Genomic DNA, 16498 nt, shown 5'->3' on the forward strand with positions numbered 1-16498 from the left:
TAAACAGCATTCATGCTGCACAAACATGCTCCTATAGCACCTAATGAGTATATATTGCTTGTAGCTCAGCGTGTCCTTATAAGGGAAAGTATTCAAGAGAGGAAAAAATAAGGCAGGCTGTGGGAAATTGTGCTTGAAGTGATGGTGGCTGGTGAGGTATGGTGGTGGTGGTGAGGATTCAGCTCCCTTCATTCACACATCCCTTTTGTTGTGAAAAGAAGACCCAACCTATTTGAGACATGAATGGGGCAGACACATGAAAGATAAATGTATTATCTGATAGCTAGTTTGGTTATTTGTGCAATACCTGTGCTTACTGGGTTGCTTGCTTCTGGCAGGGATCCTGCAAAGCTTCTGCTACAATTCTCCTGGGCCAATTGGAGTTCTGAAGCAGGCCATGTTGCAGAGCTATGACCCAAAGGAACCCTCTGTTGCCCTGTAGGTGGAGCTCTGTTTTGATTAGACAAGTAAGCATTTGCCTCTTTTGAATGTCCAAAAGCTGGTACACTGTGGGAAGTAGTCACTTGCCCATATGAACTGCCAATGGACGTAGAAGGATATGAAACATTAGGATAAGCAGCACTAGAGACAGCAGGCGTGGCATAGGGACAAGAAGGAGCAGCAAATCCCTGAGATGGAACTGTAGAGCTGGCAGAGTGCAAGACTGAATTACTGTAAGGACTAGCAAATGAGGAATATGACTGTGAAATGCTGGTATGTAACTGAGATGCTGAAGAAACCATTCCTTGGATAGGTCTAGATGATTCCACAATATGAGGTTCTCTATTGTACAAGTACTGTGGCTGCTGTGTGCTCAACCTCTTAGAAGCCACAGAAGATGCATTAACGTTTTGTTCTGGTACTGAATACTGGGCAGAATAATAATCAGCACCATAGTGGTTATCCAGCTGTGAAGGGATAATTTTGGGCACTTGTGAGTAGTGTCCTGAGGGAGCACTGTAGTTCTGAGGATGTGATCCATATCCAGGAGAGAACTGCATTGGGTTCTGCACTGGACCTGAAGAAAAAAAAAGAGGGGGGGGAAACAGTGTATTCAAGTTATATAGATTATCCCTTTAAGGAAACGGAAGGAAACCCAATGTCATGATGATATATCTCTTGCTACAATAAATTAGTTTTTAAGTAGTTTTATTATCATTTTTACAAATACCACTTAACATAAATCTCTAAGAGGTTTACATAAAAACAGTAAAGATATGACAACATTCAATAAAATTTCCTAAAATCTAGATAAAATTAAGATAAAAGATGTTTTGCTGCAACAGAACAACACATTCACTTATCTGGAATTTGTCCAAGCAGCAACAACACTATACAGTAGGGCCCCACTTTTCAGCGTTCCGTTAATACGGTGGCTAAAATTAGAGTAAGGCCCCACTCATATGGTGCTTATTCTGCTTTTACAGCGTTTTTTGGGCATCAGGCCCGGTTTTATTGAAATATTTCCACTTTTCGGCGGGTTTCGCTTTTCGGCGGGGGTCGGGAACATAACCCGCCGTATGAGTGGGGCCCTACTGTATTGGCACAGAGAACAGGTAAAAAAAAAATTGTAACAACTTTGACAATTACTCAAGTAACAAGTCATTAAAGCAGTCTAGATTGAAACTTCACATGTCACATATGTGTATGGAAAACAATATTATATGTAATTGATTTTATACTGTAGAATGGCATCAATACAGTGAAAGTTTTCCCAGATAGACAGCAGATAGTACGATTAAACTGTTCTGGGTGCAAAAGGCAATTGATACAGTATATCTTGGCCTCCTTGCAATGGGAACCAGAGGTGTGTATCGATAATTCTTAAACCCACTTTGCACACAACATTCAGAATGATTTGAGAACCAATACAAAGGTATAAATATTTAAATTAAAACAAATAAAAACCTGGGCTAATGGTATTTGGTGTGAGGGCTTGGCACTATCCAGGTTGTATGTAATTTATTTATTTATTTATTTATTTATTATTTTATTTATATCCTGCCCTTCCTTCCAGCAGGAGGCCATGGCGGCAAACAGAAACACTAAAAATACATTAAAACATCATAAAAAGACCTTAAAATACATTAAAACGAAACAACATTAAAAAACATTAAAAAAACTTTAAAAACATCTTTTTTTAAAAAAGGGTTAAGATATTAAAAGACATATTAAAAGCAATTCTAACACAGATGCAGACTGGGATAGGTCTCAACTTAAAAGGCTTGTTGGAAGAGGAAAGTATTCAAAAGGCGCCAAAAAGATAGCAGAGATGGCGCCTGCCTAATATTCAAAGGGAGGGAATTCCACAGGGTAGGTGCTCCCGCTCTAAAGGTCTGTTTCCTATATTGTACAGAACAAACTTCCTGAAAAGACGGTATCTGCAGGAGGCCCTCACCTGCAGAGCGCAGTGATCGGCTGGGTATATAAGGGGTAAGACGGTCTTTCAGGTATCCTGGTCCCAAGCTGTATAAGACTTTGTACACCAAAACCAGAACCTTGAACTTGGCCCGGCAGCAAATGGGCAGCCAGTGCAGTTCTTTCAGCAGCGGGGTGACATGTTGGCGATACCCTGCCCCAGTGAGCAGGCTAGCCGCTGCATTTTGCACTAGCTGTAGCTTCCGGACCAACCTCAAGGGCAGTCCCACATAGAGCGCATTACAGTAATCGAGCCTGGTGGTTACCAGTGCGTGGACAACAGTGGTCAGGCTATCCCGGTCCAGAAAAGGCCGTAGCTGTTTTACCAGCCGAAGCTGGTAAAAGGCATTCCTAGCCACAGAGGTCACCTGGGCCTCTAGCAACAAAAATGGATCCAGGAGCACCCCCAGACTATGAACCTGCTCTTTCAGAGGGAGTACAACCCCATCCAAAGCAGGCAACTGACCAATTATCCGAACTCGGGAACCACCAACCCACAGTGCCTCTGTCTTGCTCAGTTTATTGGCCCTCATCCAGCCCACCAGCGAGTCCAAGCACTGGTCCAGGACTTGCACGGCCTCTCCCAATTCAGATGTTATGGAGAAATAGAGCTGGGTGTTGTCAGCATACTGCTGACACCTCGCTCCAAATCTCCTGATGACTGCTCCTAAGGGCTTCATATAGATGTTAAACAGCATGGGGGACAAGATGGTATCCTGCGGCACCCCACAGCACAACTACCAGGGGGCCAAAAGACAATTGTCCAATGCTGTTCTCTGAAAATTACCCTGGAGGTAAACTCCCAGGGAGCCGAAAGACAGTCACCCAATGCTATTCTCTGAGAGCGATCCTGGAGATAGGATCGGAACCACTGTAAAACAGTTCCTCCAATACCCAGCTCACCAAGTCGGCCCAGAAGGATACCATGGTGAATGGTATCAAAAGCTGCTGAGAGATCAAGTAAGAATAACAGGGTCGCACTCCCCCTGTCCTTCTCCCGATAAAGGTCATCCATCAGGGTGACCAAGGCCGATTCAGTCCCATAACCAGGCCTGAACCCAGACTGGAATGGGTCAAGATAATCTGCTTCATCCAAGAATACTTGCAATTGCTGCGCCACAACCCTCTCAATCACCTTCCCTAAAAAGGGGGTATTTGCAACTGGTCGGTAGTTGTCATAAACCAATGGGTCCAGGGTGGGCTTTTTCAGGAGTAGTCGATCCACCTCCTTCAAGGCGCCCGGAACCACTCCCTCCCGCAATGTGTCAGGCCCAGGATGTGACTCAGGAACCAGACCAACGGCTGTAGTTAATTCGTGTTTTATTAGGGTAATGTCCAAACAAAGACTGCGTTTTCTCATGAAGCAATACAGGGATACAGGTCCTGCGGCATTGGGAGAAAGTTGACAGAGCAAGGGACTTCTTCCCGCCTGTTCTTTAAGAAGGGGCCAAACGGGCGCGCAATCTTTCGCTCCTCCTTAACTGCCCCTCAGGTACTGCCCGCCTCCCCCCCCTTCTCTCCTGTCTTTTCAGCTGTCTGCGTGTGCGCGGTGAGGGGGGAAGCATCACCCCCTCCTCTTCTGAAGTTTCCGATTCCAGGATGGGGGATAGGGGAGGGGCTGATGGTAAACTGCCTCCCCGCTTTTCGGCTGTGAGCAGCCCTCCCTCTTTCCCCTCTTGCTCTGAGCCTGAAAGAGGGGGAGGCGTGAGAATGTCCAGGGAGGGCTCAGGCTCCCCGTTGCTAAGCGACCTTATCACTGGCAGTTCCTCTGTTTCGTCTTCGCTCCAAAGGGGGGAAGTTCCTCCCCCTTCCCTCTGCCATCCATCCGAATACTCTTCTCCCAACTCTCCGGGATCCAGCTCCCCGGGATTGGGACCCCAGCTCTGCCTTCCGACACAATGATGCGTTGACCACACTCTGGATCCACTCGGTCAAACCCCCTTGGCAAGCTTTAATAAGCCAAGAAGGGCAAGGGTTGAGAGGACACGTTGCTGGCCACATATACAACTTCCAACTATTGTTATTTGTCTGCTCTGCAAAACAACAGTAACCAGCTGTATCCGTCTCCATTATAGATAATGAAGATCGGCTAGGCCTGTTGCTAATTTGCATGGTGATTTTGTCTGATCTTACACATAATTTACTCAGAAGCAAGTACACCAAATTCAACAAGACTTGCTGTTGAGCCCCAGCTGTCTCACGAGGCCCTGGGACGGAGAAGGGATGAGTTTCAGGTTCCCCAGAAGTCAGAAGGTGCTGAGGATCCAGTAGTTGTTGAGTTTCCTCAAGACCTTGGGGAAGGGAGTGAGTTTGACTTCGTGCCAGTTCCCACGGACGGCACTGCCTCCGAAGAGGGCAGCGCACAGCCCCCAGACATGCCAGAAGAGCAGTGCGGTGATGTTTCGGAGCGCACATTGACTCCCCCTTTACCAAGCGGCTCTTGGGATGCTTCAAACGCACCTCCGCCCCCTGACCTCGAGCCTGTTGCTAAAGAGCCGGTTCTTTCAGATGAGCCGTTGGAAGCACGCCCCCCTTCACCTCACTCTCGATGCCACGAGAAACGGACAGGGCAGAGGCAGGGCTTGCGAAGGAGTCAGAGATTACGATCCCATACTTTTCCTACTTAAGACTGCAGCTCTGGTTTGGGTGCTGAGTCAACTTACTCCATACGCTGCAGAGCATGTGTAGAGTTTAGTTAGGGAATTGTAGTGAGTTAGCATAGGAACTTCTATGAAGCGAACTGCCTTTGATATATCCATTACTTTAATAAAACAAGAACTGCATTCACCTTCGTCTCCGACTTGTGGCTCTCGCCCTGAGCAGGACATTTGCTCAATGACAGTGACCTCTTTGTAAATATTAGAACCAGATTGTAAGATTGCTATCCTCCTTTGAGAAGGCATGTTCCTGACAGCCTCAATACTGATTACAAATGATGCTTAGGAGAGAACTGAACAGAGCTCGACAATTGATCTATCTACCTCAGTAATGTCTACCGGAAGTAGCTCTCCAGGGTTCCAGACAGGGCTCTTTCCCAGTCCTACCTGGAGTTGTTAGACACTGAACCTGGGACCTTGTGTATGCAAAGCATGTACTTTACCACTGGGATGCGTCCCTCTCCCCAATCATACTGCTTAACAGTACTGGTAACGTAAGTTTTGTTCACACATTAAATTTCTCAGATTTACCGAGTTCCATTATATTTAATGGGGCTTGAGTCCCAGTTAAACATATATAGCATTGCAATCCTAATTATTTTTACCTGACTAGAAAAACTATTCAGTGAGGATTTCTAAATGATTTCAGTGTTAGTCCCATAATTATAGTAATTACATACTGAATAACTAGAGGAGCAAGAATCATTGCTATAGCTTAGGATAATGTATTTTTAAGGTCAGCTTGCAACAGTGGTCACTGAAGGCATTGGCTAAAATGATTATCACATCCTACTGCTACTTATCTCAGAGGTTCTGAAAGTATGGTCTGCAGACCACTGATGGTCCACAAGCTCCATTCAGGTGGTCCATGGAAAGGTTGTGGAAGTCAATATTTGCACTTTAAATTTTAGCCTAATTTGTATTAGTTGATAGAGAACCAGAAGAACTATGGATTGAAGTCAGAGATATTATCAGAGAAGAATGCAAAAAGACAATATCTCTAGTTAAAAACAAAGACCTCAATGGATGACTGACAAAACTCTTAAAATGGTTAAGAGAGAAGGAAAGCAAAAGCAAATGGAGATAGAAGCATGGTTAGAACCCTAAATGCAGAAATACAGTGACTAGTACGTAGGGACAAAGAGAACTATTAAAATAGTTATTATATAGAAATAGAAGAGGACAACAAAAAGGGTAGAACAAGAGCCCTATTCCAAAAGATTAGAGAAATTAAAGGGAAATTTAAACCAAGAGTAGAGATGTTGAATAACCAAGAGGGGAACACACTGACTGACTGAGATGATATAAAGGAAGATAGAAGCAATATATTGAAGGACTATATAAAAGAGATGCAAAGATGACAGATTCATTCATGGAGGAACCGTATGATGAAGAACCAGAAATTTTAGAATGTGAGGTGAAAGCTGCTCTTAAAATACTTGGAAGAAACAAATCACCAGGAACACATGGCATACCAATAGAGTTGCTACAGGTTACTGAGACTGAATCTGTCCAAATTTTGACAAAAAATTGTCAACAAATATAGAAAACAAAACAATGGCCCACAGACTGGAAGAGTTCAACATGCATCCCAATTCCAAAGAAAGGGGATCCCAAGGAATGCAGTAATTACTGAACTATTGCCTTAATTTCGCATGCAAGTAAAGTAATGCTCAAAATTCTACAACAAAGGCTCTTATCATATATTGAGCGAGAAATGTCAGATGTCCAAGGTGGATTTAGAAAGGAAAGAAGCACCAGAGATCATATTGCAAACATATGTTGGATAATGAAAAGGACCAAGGAATTTCAGAAGAAAATCACCCTGTGCTTTATATACAGCAAAGCCTTTGATTGTGTAGATCATGAAAAACTATGGAATGCTTTAAAAGAAATGGGGGTGCCACAGCAGCTGATTATCCTTATGTGCAACCTATACTCTGGACAAGAGGCTACTGTAAGGACAGAATATGGAGAAACTAATTGGTTCCAATCTGAAAAGGTATGAGACGGGGGTGTAATTTATCACCCTGTTTGTTTAATCTATATGCAGAACATAACATACAGAAAGCGTATACAGAAAGGTGAAGGTGTGAAAATTGGAGGGAGAAATAATTTTAGAAATGCAGATGATACCACAAGCTGAATATGAGCCAACAGTGTGATGTGGCTGCAAAAAAGGTAAATGCTATATTAGGCTGCATTAACAGAATTATAGTTTCCAAATCGCGTGAAGTATTAGTTCCCCTCTATTCAGCACTGGGTAGGCCTCATCTTGAATACTGCATCCAGTTCTGGTCTCTGCACTTCAAGAAGGCTGCAGACAAACTGGAACAGGTTCAGAGGAGGGCAACAAGGAACAGGGGACTGGAAACCAAGCCCTATGAGGAGACTGAAAGAACTGGGCATGTTTAGCCTGGAGAAGAGAAGACTGAGAGGAGATATGATAGCACTCTTCAAGTCTATGAAAGGTTATCACACGGAAGAGGGACGGCATCTCTTCTCGATCGTCCCAGAGTGCAGGACATGGAATAATGGGCTCAAGTTGCAGAAAGTCAGATTTCGACTGGACATCAGGAAAAACTTCCTAACTGTTAGAGCCATATGACAACGGAATCAATTACCTAGAGAGGTAGTGGACTCTCCGACACTGGACAAGAAAAAAAGATATACACTAGGGGTGAGGGACTGGATCTGGCCAGTGACATGGATCCTTACCTCCCCCACACTCTGCAGGCCAGCTCTGATATATGAGCAGGGCCTCCCACCTCTTGCCTGACATGATTATGATGTCAGGTGACTACTTCAAAGGGGCTCCCTCTCAGCACCCATTAGTTAATGGGCATTGAGAGCTGGCTCCTTTGCAGGTGGGCTGTCAGCATCAATCGGCTGTCAAACCATCTTCAAAAGAGCTTCTTTCTGCACACATCAGTTGATGGACACTGCTAGTGAACCCCTTTCAAGTCCATTTGTACCTTAAAAAATGTAAATGTACTGCCTTCAAGTCGATTCTGACTTATGGCAACCATATGAATAGGGTTTTCATCAGGCTGAGAGGCAGTGACTGGCCCAAGGTCACCCAGTGAGCTTCATGGCTATGTGAGGATTTGAACCCTGCTCTCCCAGGTCGTAGTCCAACACCTTAACCACTACACCACACTGGCTCTATTTGTACCTTCATGGAGCACAAATCATTGTAGCATCAGTCAGCTGATGGCTGCTGAGAGGGACCCTACTGCAGTCAACACAAGCCACATTTTTACCTGCTGCACACCTGATATCACATAAAACATCAGGTGCTGGGATTGTGGGTGTGATGTAAAGAAAATGGCCTCAAAGGCCTAAAAAGGCTTACAGATCAGAGATTGCACACCAATGGCTTAGACTAATGTTAGGAAGAACCACGCTATCTTTGGACTAAATGACCTTCAGGTCCCTTCCAACTCTGTGTAGTATTCTATGAATTATACTTTCTAACAGAAAAGCTAAGGTCTGTGAAAGTATAGATTTTGTCCAATAAGATGCCCAATTCCTTGTCCATAAACTTTTTTTCAAGAAGCAGGAGTCCTGTGGCACCTTAGTTATCAAGGTTTTTTGTAATATGAGCTTTTATAGGCTAGGGTCTATTTCTCAAATGTAGTTTTTCAGGTATAATTGAATCACTGCCCATGAGCTTTGGAAAAGCTATACTTTTGCAGTTTATTTATTCATGATGAAACCAGATTCATCAGGGCTTCCAGAACTAGATAGTGGGCTCTGAGGTAGTGGGCTCTCCAACACTGGAGGCATTCAAGAGGCAGCTAGACAGCAATCTGTCGGGAATGCTTTGATTTGGATTCCTGCATTGAGCAGGGAGTTGGACTTGATGACCTTATAGGCCCCTTCCAACTCTACTATTCTATGATTCTATGAACTCTCCAAGAAGTTTTATTTTAAAAGCCTCTATTAAAAAGAAAGGATATAATCTGCTATATTCTAATCATAACATTTCCAAACTTCCAGCAATTGCTTACTTCAAACTTGTACTCATCAGCAGTCTCAGAGTACAATCCTATGCACACTTACATGGGAGCAAGTCACACTGAACTCAGTGGAAATACTTCTGAGTAAGCATGCATAGGTTCAGGCTGACACACATGCAAGGCAATCACTCACTTAACAAGGGCTCTACTGCCAACTGTAGAACATAAGAAGAGCCTGCTGGATCAGGCAATGGCACATCTAGTCCAGCATCCTGTTGTCACAATGGCCAACCAGTTCCCCAGGGGAAGCCCATAAGCAGGGTCTGAGAGCAAGAGCACTCTTCCTTCCTGTGGTTTCCAGCAGCTAGCATTCAGAAGCATACTGCCTCTGACTATGAAGACAGTGTCGCCACTGATAGCCTTACCCTGCATTAATTTATCTAATCCTCTTTTAAATCCAAGTTGATGGCGACCATGACCTCTTGTGGGAGCAGATTCCATAGTTTAACCGCACACTGCATGACACAGTATTTTCTTTTGTCTGTCCTGAATCTTCCAACATTCAGCTTCATCGGATGTGCACAAGTTCTAGTGTTAGACGAGAGGGAGAATTCTCTATCCACTTTCTCCATGACATGCATACACTTCTATCATGTTGTCTCTCACTCGCCTTTTCTCTAAACTGAAAAGCCCCAAATGCTGCAACTTTTCATCATAGGGCAGTCACTTCATCCCCTTGATCATTTTAGTTGCCCTTTTCTCAACCTTTTCCAGCTCTACAATATCCTTTTTGAGGTAAGGCAACCTCAAAGAGGTGTTAAAAACTTTTATCTATCCACTGTCTCCACATTACACATAATTGCTATTAACTTTTATCATTCCCAGTCCCCCTCTCTGTTGTCTTAAGAGGTCCCATAGTCTTAGGGTTTTCTTTTAAAGGAAAGATGCTCCAATCCTTTGATAGGTTTAGTGGGACTTTCCTACACCTTTTTCAGCTCTACAATATCCTTTTTCATACAATACAGCCAGAACAATGAAGCATTCCATATTGCAGCTGCCTCATAAATTTAAAAAACAGACCTTCCAGGTTGCTTGGTAGATTCTTGTTGTGGACAGCCTGCGCAGCAAGAATGACATCAATGACTCCTGTGGAGAGGCCCAAGCATTTCAGACTTCTCCGCTCAAGTGCCACGATGTCAGATTCAACCAGCCTGGATCCGGATGGCGTCCTGGACCCTGGGATAGCAGCTCCGGACTATGGGGCAATCTCCATAGCTCTGACCCTGACAGGCACAGAAGCTCTGAGAACCACAGTCTCCAAGTTGACCAGGGAGCGATCAGCACCAAGTGTGCCCAGTCTTCCCTCATCTCCCGCAGGGTGTGTGCTAGGAGAGGCATTGATGGGAAGGCATACAGGAGGCCCCATGGCCAAGGTTTTGACAGGGCATTTACTGCTTCCACTCCTGGTGACCTGTGTCTTGCAAAGGACAGAGAAAGCTGGTGATTCTGTGCTGACGCGAAGAGGTCTATTTCTAGTCAGCCATATCTCTGCTGGATCTTGACAAAAACCTGTGGATGTAAGGTCCATTCCCATAGGAGAATTTGTTGTGTCTTGCCTTCTCCTCTGCCCTGGGTGTAGTTTGGGTTGCAGTGAGCCCCCATCCCAGGAGGTTGGCGTCCATTGTTATTATGGTACTTGGAGGGTCCCTGAAGGGAGTGCCTCTTAGGAGGTGGTCCCTTTGCATCCACCATAGGAATGAGTGGTGGACTTCTCCAGACAATGGAATTCGTTTGCGTTGCGACCTTGCCAAGTCCGCTTGGTGGGCAGGGCCCACTGCAGGTGTCTCGTGTGGTGGTGGGCCCACAGGGCTATCTGTATGGTGGGTATGAAGAGACCTAGGGCCCTGGTGAAATTCATGATATCCGCTGCTTCGCCTCAGTGGAGTGCGGTTGCCATCTCTATGATGATCTGTATTCTCTCTGGGGAAAGGCATATGAGGCCCCGCTTTGTAACTAGTAGGGCCTCCAGGTGTTGTAGCACTGGGAGGGTGCAAGGAGACTCTTCATGGTTGACCAGGAAAATGAGGTGTTCGAGAAGTGATCGAGTCGAGCATCCAAGAATCTGCCTTGATGCCCCTCCAGGCAGGGGCAAACTGTAGGAGCCAGCCCCTGTTGAACTCACACAGTCGAAGAGAGTGGGAGCAAGGACTAAGACATCTGCCTTGGACCAGGACAGGAAATGAACTGGGCTCTGCAAGCAAGCAACACTTAGCTACTTCCTTCAAGCTTCAGTGCATTTCCTGTCCTTGGACACCAGATGGCAGACTAATACCCACGTGATGGACTGACATCCAGGGAAAATAAGTTTTTCTTCTCTTACTAGACCTTGTAGAAGCTGAATGTTGGAAGATTCAAGACAGACAAAAGAAAGTACTTCTTCACACAGCACATAGTTAAACTATGGGATTTACTCCCACAAGAGGCAGTGATGGCCACCAATTTGGATGGCTTTAAAAGAGCATTAGACAAATTCATGGAGGATAAGGCTATCAATGGCTTCTGGCAATGACAGCTAAGCTCTGCCTTCATAGTCAGAGGCAAATATGCTTCTAAATACCAGTTGCTGGAAACCGCAGGAGGGGAGAGTGCTTTTGGCACTCAGGTCCTGCTTGTGGGCTTCCCATGGGCAACTGGTTGGCCGCTGTGAGAACAGGATTCTGAACTAGATAGCCCACTGTCTGATCCAGCAGGCTCTGTTTCTGTTCTTATATTCTGCCTCATCCAATGATGGCAGCAGATTCAGAGCAGACAAAAGAAAGTACATCTTTATACAAAGCATAATTAATTTTACAAGGTGTGGCAATGATGACTGGCTTAGATGACTTCAAAGAGGGATTAGACAAAGGAACAGAGAATAGCACCATCAATAGCTATTAGCCATAACAATTAAATGGAACCTCTATGTATGGAGTCAGCGCTCCACTGAATAGTAATTGCGGGGGAACACATTTGGGGCGGGGGGGGAGACTGCCTTCAGGGTCTGCTTATTGTCTTCCCAAATACAATGTCTGGATGCAGTACTGGACAAGATCTAACACAGCACTGGTCGTTATCTGCAAATGGTAGCACATGAAGACATAAATCTAAAAAACCTGGCACATGACATCCCCCCAAAAATCATTAAAGTTGTATGCCATGCAAGTCCTTAGCATTTCTGCACTCACTTCAAAGTTGAGAGACTCCTTTCCCAACCAGTGTGCCTCCAGATGTTGTTGGACCACAATTCCCATCTATCCTGACCATTGGCAATGCTGGCTGAGGCTGATGGGAGTTGTGGTCCAACAACTTCTGGAGGCACACTGGTTGGGAAAGGCTGCTCTAGCCCCTTGCCATCCAAATCACTCCTACCTGCGGCCCTTGACTTTTCCCAGAGTTCATCCGTTATTTCCCGCTTGCTGGTGGTATACTCAAATCACCAAACTCCCTTAACTTCCACGGGGCACCCACACCCCCTTACGCCCTTCTCACTTATTTCCACCCTCTCCTCCGCCGCACCACAAGCCCCTCTTGGCCTCCCCTCCCAACGGGCAGTTTTGCGCGGTTTCCCTGCAGCCTCAGCGCCCCCTCCTCCTCCGCCGCCGCCGCCTATTCCCCCCCCCGGCCCAGCTTCCTTACCGTTCTGACAGAGTCCCACACCGCCCGGGGCTCCTAGGCTTGGGGGCACCGCACTGGGCCCACCCGCGAAGGAGGAACCAGCAGGGGCGAGGGGCGGCGGGGGAAACCCTGTGGGGGGCACCGACATGGCGCCGTCCTCGGGGTGACGCTGCTGCCACTTCTTGCTCTTCTTTGGCTACCTCTGAAGGCAGTGCGGGCGGGCGAGAAAAAGCAGGGCCGCCAACGGAACCGACTCTAGCAGGACCGCGCCGAGGACTCGCAACGTCGTTCTTCGGAAATCACCGCGTCTTCCGCCCACAGCGCCCCCTAGCGGCGGCGGCCAACACTTCCTTGCAAACAGAAAGCCGGCGGGCACGGTTCACCCCATCCCCCATAAACCCTTTGCAGTCTGTTCAGCTCTCGTAACATCACAAGCTTGCACTCACTACTTGTGTTCCGTGAACCGGGGGCAGCTCAATTCTATATAGGTTTGCCAAGAAGTTCCCATTGTTGGGGAAGTTAGGTCTAACCACACATACAACCGGATGAGGTGCTAAAAGGGCTGAGTCACTTCAGGCTGCAGGTGGGTGTTTATATTTTGGAATACTGCTGCTGTTCTTCTGTTTTATATATAACAATCAGGATTTTCTGCTAAAACTTTTTCCCCTACAGGATTTACTTTCCTGTTTTTTCTTTTATTAATTTTCAAAATAAACAAAACAGAAACATAACCAACAAAATAACACAGAATCATAATCTATGTAGATCATAATCATATCCCTACAGGATTTATTTTCCGGTTTGCAGGCAGGTTTTTAAAGAGGAGGAGCATTCAGAATCGGAACTCCCCACCTGCAGTCTGAGTGGTGTAGAGAGGACTCTGACCTCGAAGAGGGAGATCCAACAGCGGGTTTGCTCTTCCCTCCCTGCCGCGACAGAAACCTCTGCGGCCCTTCCCCGCGTAACTGAGCTCTGACATCAGATCGTAGGGCCCGGCCAAATAGGGGGAATGTCGGGGCAGATGGGAAGGTATGGACTCGAAGGATCCGTAGCCTTCTCGATCCCCAGGCACATCCTCAAACCAGAGACAAAACTACCACACCCTTGAGGGCGTAGGGAGCTCTCCTCTCATTGTTCCCGATTCCTTTATGGTTCGCCTTTTTTCCCTTCTTTTACATTTATATCGAAAGCCTAATGAATTATCTTCCATATGTAGCATTCACCCTGTGATTAAAACTATCAGTTGTTAGCAAATCCAGATGTGCTGGCAGAAGGAATACCAGGTAAATTCCATATAAAGATAGACCCAATTTTTTCTTCATTGATAAGAATGTAGTCACGCTGGCAGGAACTGGCTATTTAATCAGTCGATATACAATTAAAGGCATTGTTCAGCCAACATCATATGAACAAACTTACCAAATCAAACCTTTCAACCTTATAGTCTATATCCTGTTTCCAACCATGCTAAATCCGTAATGATTATATGTAATAAACCTGTGGTTATTGGTAAGCACTTGACAAAAAATGTTTCTAATCAATACCAGTAAACTTTTTCCCTGCTGCACAAGATTTCCCTTCCTTTAAAAAAATTGGGGAGACAGAAAGAACAATGCTCAGGCAATGATTTGATCCCAATAATGGACTCAGTGGTGATACCCATTTTGATGTACTGGCATTAAGCAATAAGAAATAAAATTGGTACAACAGTATCACCTTTCCTACCTTCATTCTCTTAAGAACTTCAGAATCAGTATTGTTTTTTCCATCAATTTATGCAACTTCTCTAAACAAACTTAATTCTGCATGTGAGGATTAGTGAAAGTTCTTACTGCCACCTGCCAAGACTCGTACAGATAAATGCAAAGTCACAAATACTACATAGCAACAAATGAGATCAATAACAATAGTCAGGCTTAGTATAGACCTTGGCCTGGACTTGTAGGACACTGGATATAAGGCAGGGGAAGGGAACCTCAGGCCAAAGGGTTGGACATGGCCCTTTAGGCTTCTCTACCTGGCCCTCAGAACTCTCCCAGTACCACACACTCTTGTTTTTCTGGCTTTGCTTCACACCCTGAGTGTGAATGTGTCCTTGAATGCTGATCATGCCTGTTCCTTGCCAGGATGAAGGACAGAGAGGAGTGTCTTAAGTATGGGAATTAGTTTGGATCCGGCCCTCACTTTTGCCACTCACCACTGGTAATGTGGCCCTTGGAACGTTGTCAAGGAAAAAGAAAGCAGAACTCAGGCTGAAAAAGATTCCCTACCGCTGACAGAATGCTTTTGTTGCAGAGCTGGTTGTGGCCAACAGGCACTGGTGTGGGAGAAATCAACACAACCCATTGAACAGAAGCACGCTGTGGAAATCTTGACTGAGTGGCCAGGCCAGTGGACTTCAGCAAGGTCACAGGAACTGTTTTCTGAAAGCTCGAAGCTGTTTTGTCTTACGCAAAATAAAATTTGAGATAAATTTTACATCTAGGGTCATCATCCAATTTTTAAAAAGCTTGGTCAATCAACTGGACACAATTGACATAGCATATAAAAGGATACTGTTGCAGTCTCTTCTTCTGAGGTCCTGAGCTGCTGGTTTAACTTCTAATAGGTCTGTGTGCCATACCTATACCAACGTTGACCCAGTGACATGGTACTTATAATTTGAGACCAAAAAATTATTTATGCCCCCTCCACTGCCCTCAAATATCCAAACAATTAAGAGCATACTGCGGGCTGCCAACAAATCTCCAGGAGACTCACATTCTGCATCTGTGGTGTAGCGACTAAGAAGCCTCTCTGGGGCACATGGATGGTTTAGGAAGTATTGTTGTTATTTTTTTATCAATTGGTTCCTCCAAGGAGCGCAAGGTGGTGTGTATAGTTACTTCTTTGTATCCTCACAACATTCCTGTGAGCTAGGTTAACCTAAGAAAGAGGTACTTCCTCAAGGTCATCTAGTAAGCTTTACATCTTGTGGTGGACAAAGGATCTGACTCGGCATAAAATAGCTTCTTATGAGACAATGTTTGTCTTGGTTTGTAAATGGTTTGTTTATTCCCGTGAAAATTATAGTGGTTGAAAGGCAGTTTTCAATTGAGGTGCTGAAAATACTTGTGAGATCCAGCTCATGTTGTCTGCAAGGAAGTATAAATTTGTCCACTAGAGGTTGTTGTTGCACACCAATGGAATCTAGCATATATACTGAGAAGTTAACATTGACGTTGACATTTTTCAGAATGCTGAAAAAAAGAGGAGAAAGTAATGCAAAAATCTATACATTAAAACAAATTCATACTAAAAGTTTAGAACCATAATGAAAATAGAATATAACACAACTCAGGGAACGAACAATCATGGCATTAATGGTTCAATTTCCTCCAACAGCCAGGGTGAAGAGGCATGTTTTTCGCTGGTGACAAAGTTTTAGAAATGTGTTATTCTTACAAACAATATTTTAAAAATCCTTATCTTGAAACTGAATAGGTTATTGCCAGGATCACTGTATAGAAAATAATGTAGATTTATATTATTCAGAATGTTCCCATACACAGGGACGATATTTGAATTAAAATAAAGTGACATTTTGAAGCATATTGAAATGTATTTATTTCTTTGCTTTAGCGTGCTTCAGTACTGAACCGATGAATTGCTGTGCATGCATAGGAATATGATTACTGTGATCACAGTTACAATTTAAAACTTCAGTGTCCACAGTGTTGTCTTGAAGCTAGATCTAAATAGAACAGGATTAGCTGCAACATTTATTTGTGCTTCATTATTAATACAAACAAAAACCCAGAAAATAGC

The 16498-nt window shown here is 44.7% G+C and overlaps 1 protein-coding gene and 1 long non-coding RNA gene across 3 annotated transcripts in view; one reads left to right on the plus strand and one right to left on the minus strand.

The window, feature by feature from the left end:
* SEC24B (SEC24 homolog B, COPII coat complex component) overlaps positions 1-13301 on the minus strand; it is a 52513-nt gene extending 39212 nt beyond the window's left edge. Inside the window, exons 1-2 of one of the 2 annotated variants that reach the window (XM_061585420.1) lie at positions 12713-13301; positions 308-1018 (exon numbers count right to left, since the gene is read on the minus strand). In XM_061585420.1, coding sequence (XP_061441404.1) covers positions 308-1018; positions 12713-12839 — 838 coding nt within the window. In that variant the 5' untranslated portion in view covers positions 12840-13301. The remainder of the gene's footprint in view (positions 1-307; positions 1019-12712) is intronic. The other variant, XM_061585421.1, reaches the window with a different exon arrangement.
* On the plus strand, positions 12484-15169 carry LOC133364554 (uncharacterized). Its single transcript, XR_009757977.1, has 2 exons — positions 12484-13274; positions 14987-15169. It is a non-coding gene; the product is annotated as an uncharacterized LOC133364554 (long non-coding RNA).
* Positions 15170-16498: the final 1329 nt, after the last annotated feature.

Source organism: Rhineura floridana, chromosome 9 (genome assembly GCF_030035675.1).
Source record: "Rhineura floridana isolate rRhiFlo1 chromosome 9, rRhiFlo1.hap2, whole genome shotgun sequence".
Classification (NCBI taxonomy): Eukaryota; Metazoa; Chordata; class Lepidosauria; order Squamata; family Rhineuridae; genus Rhineura; species Rhineura floridana.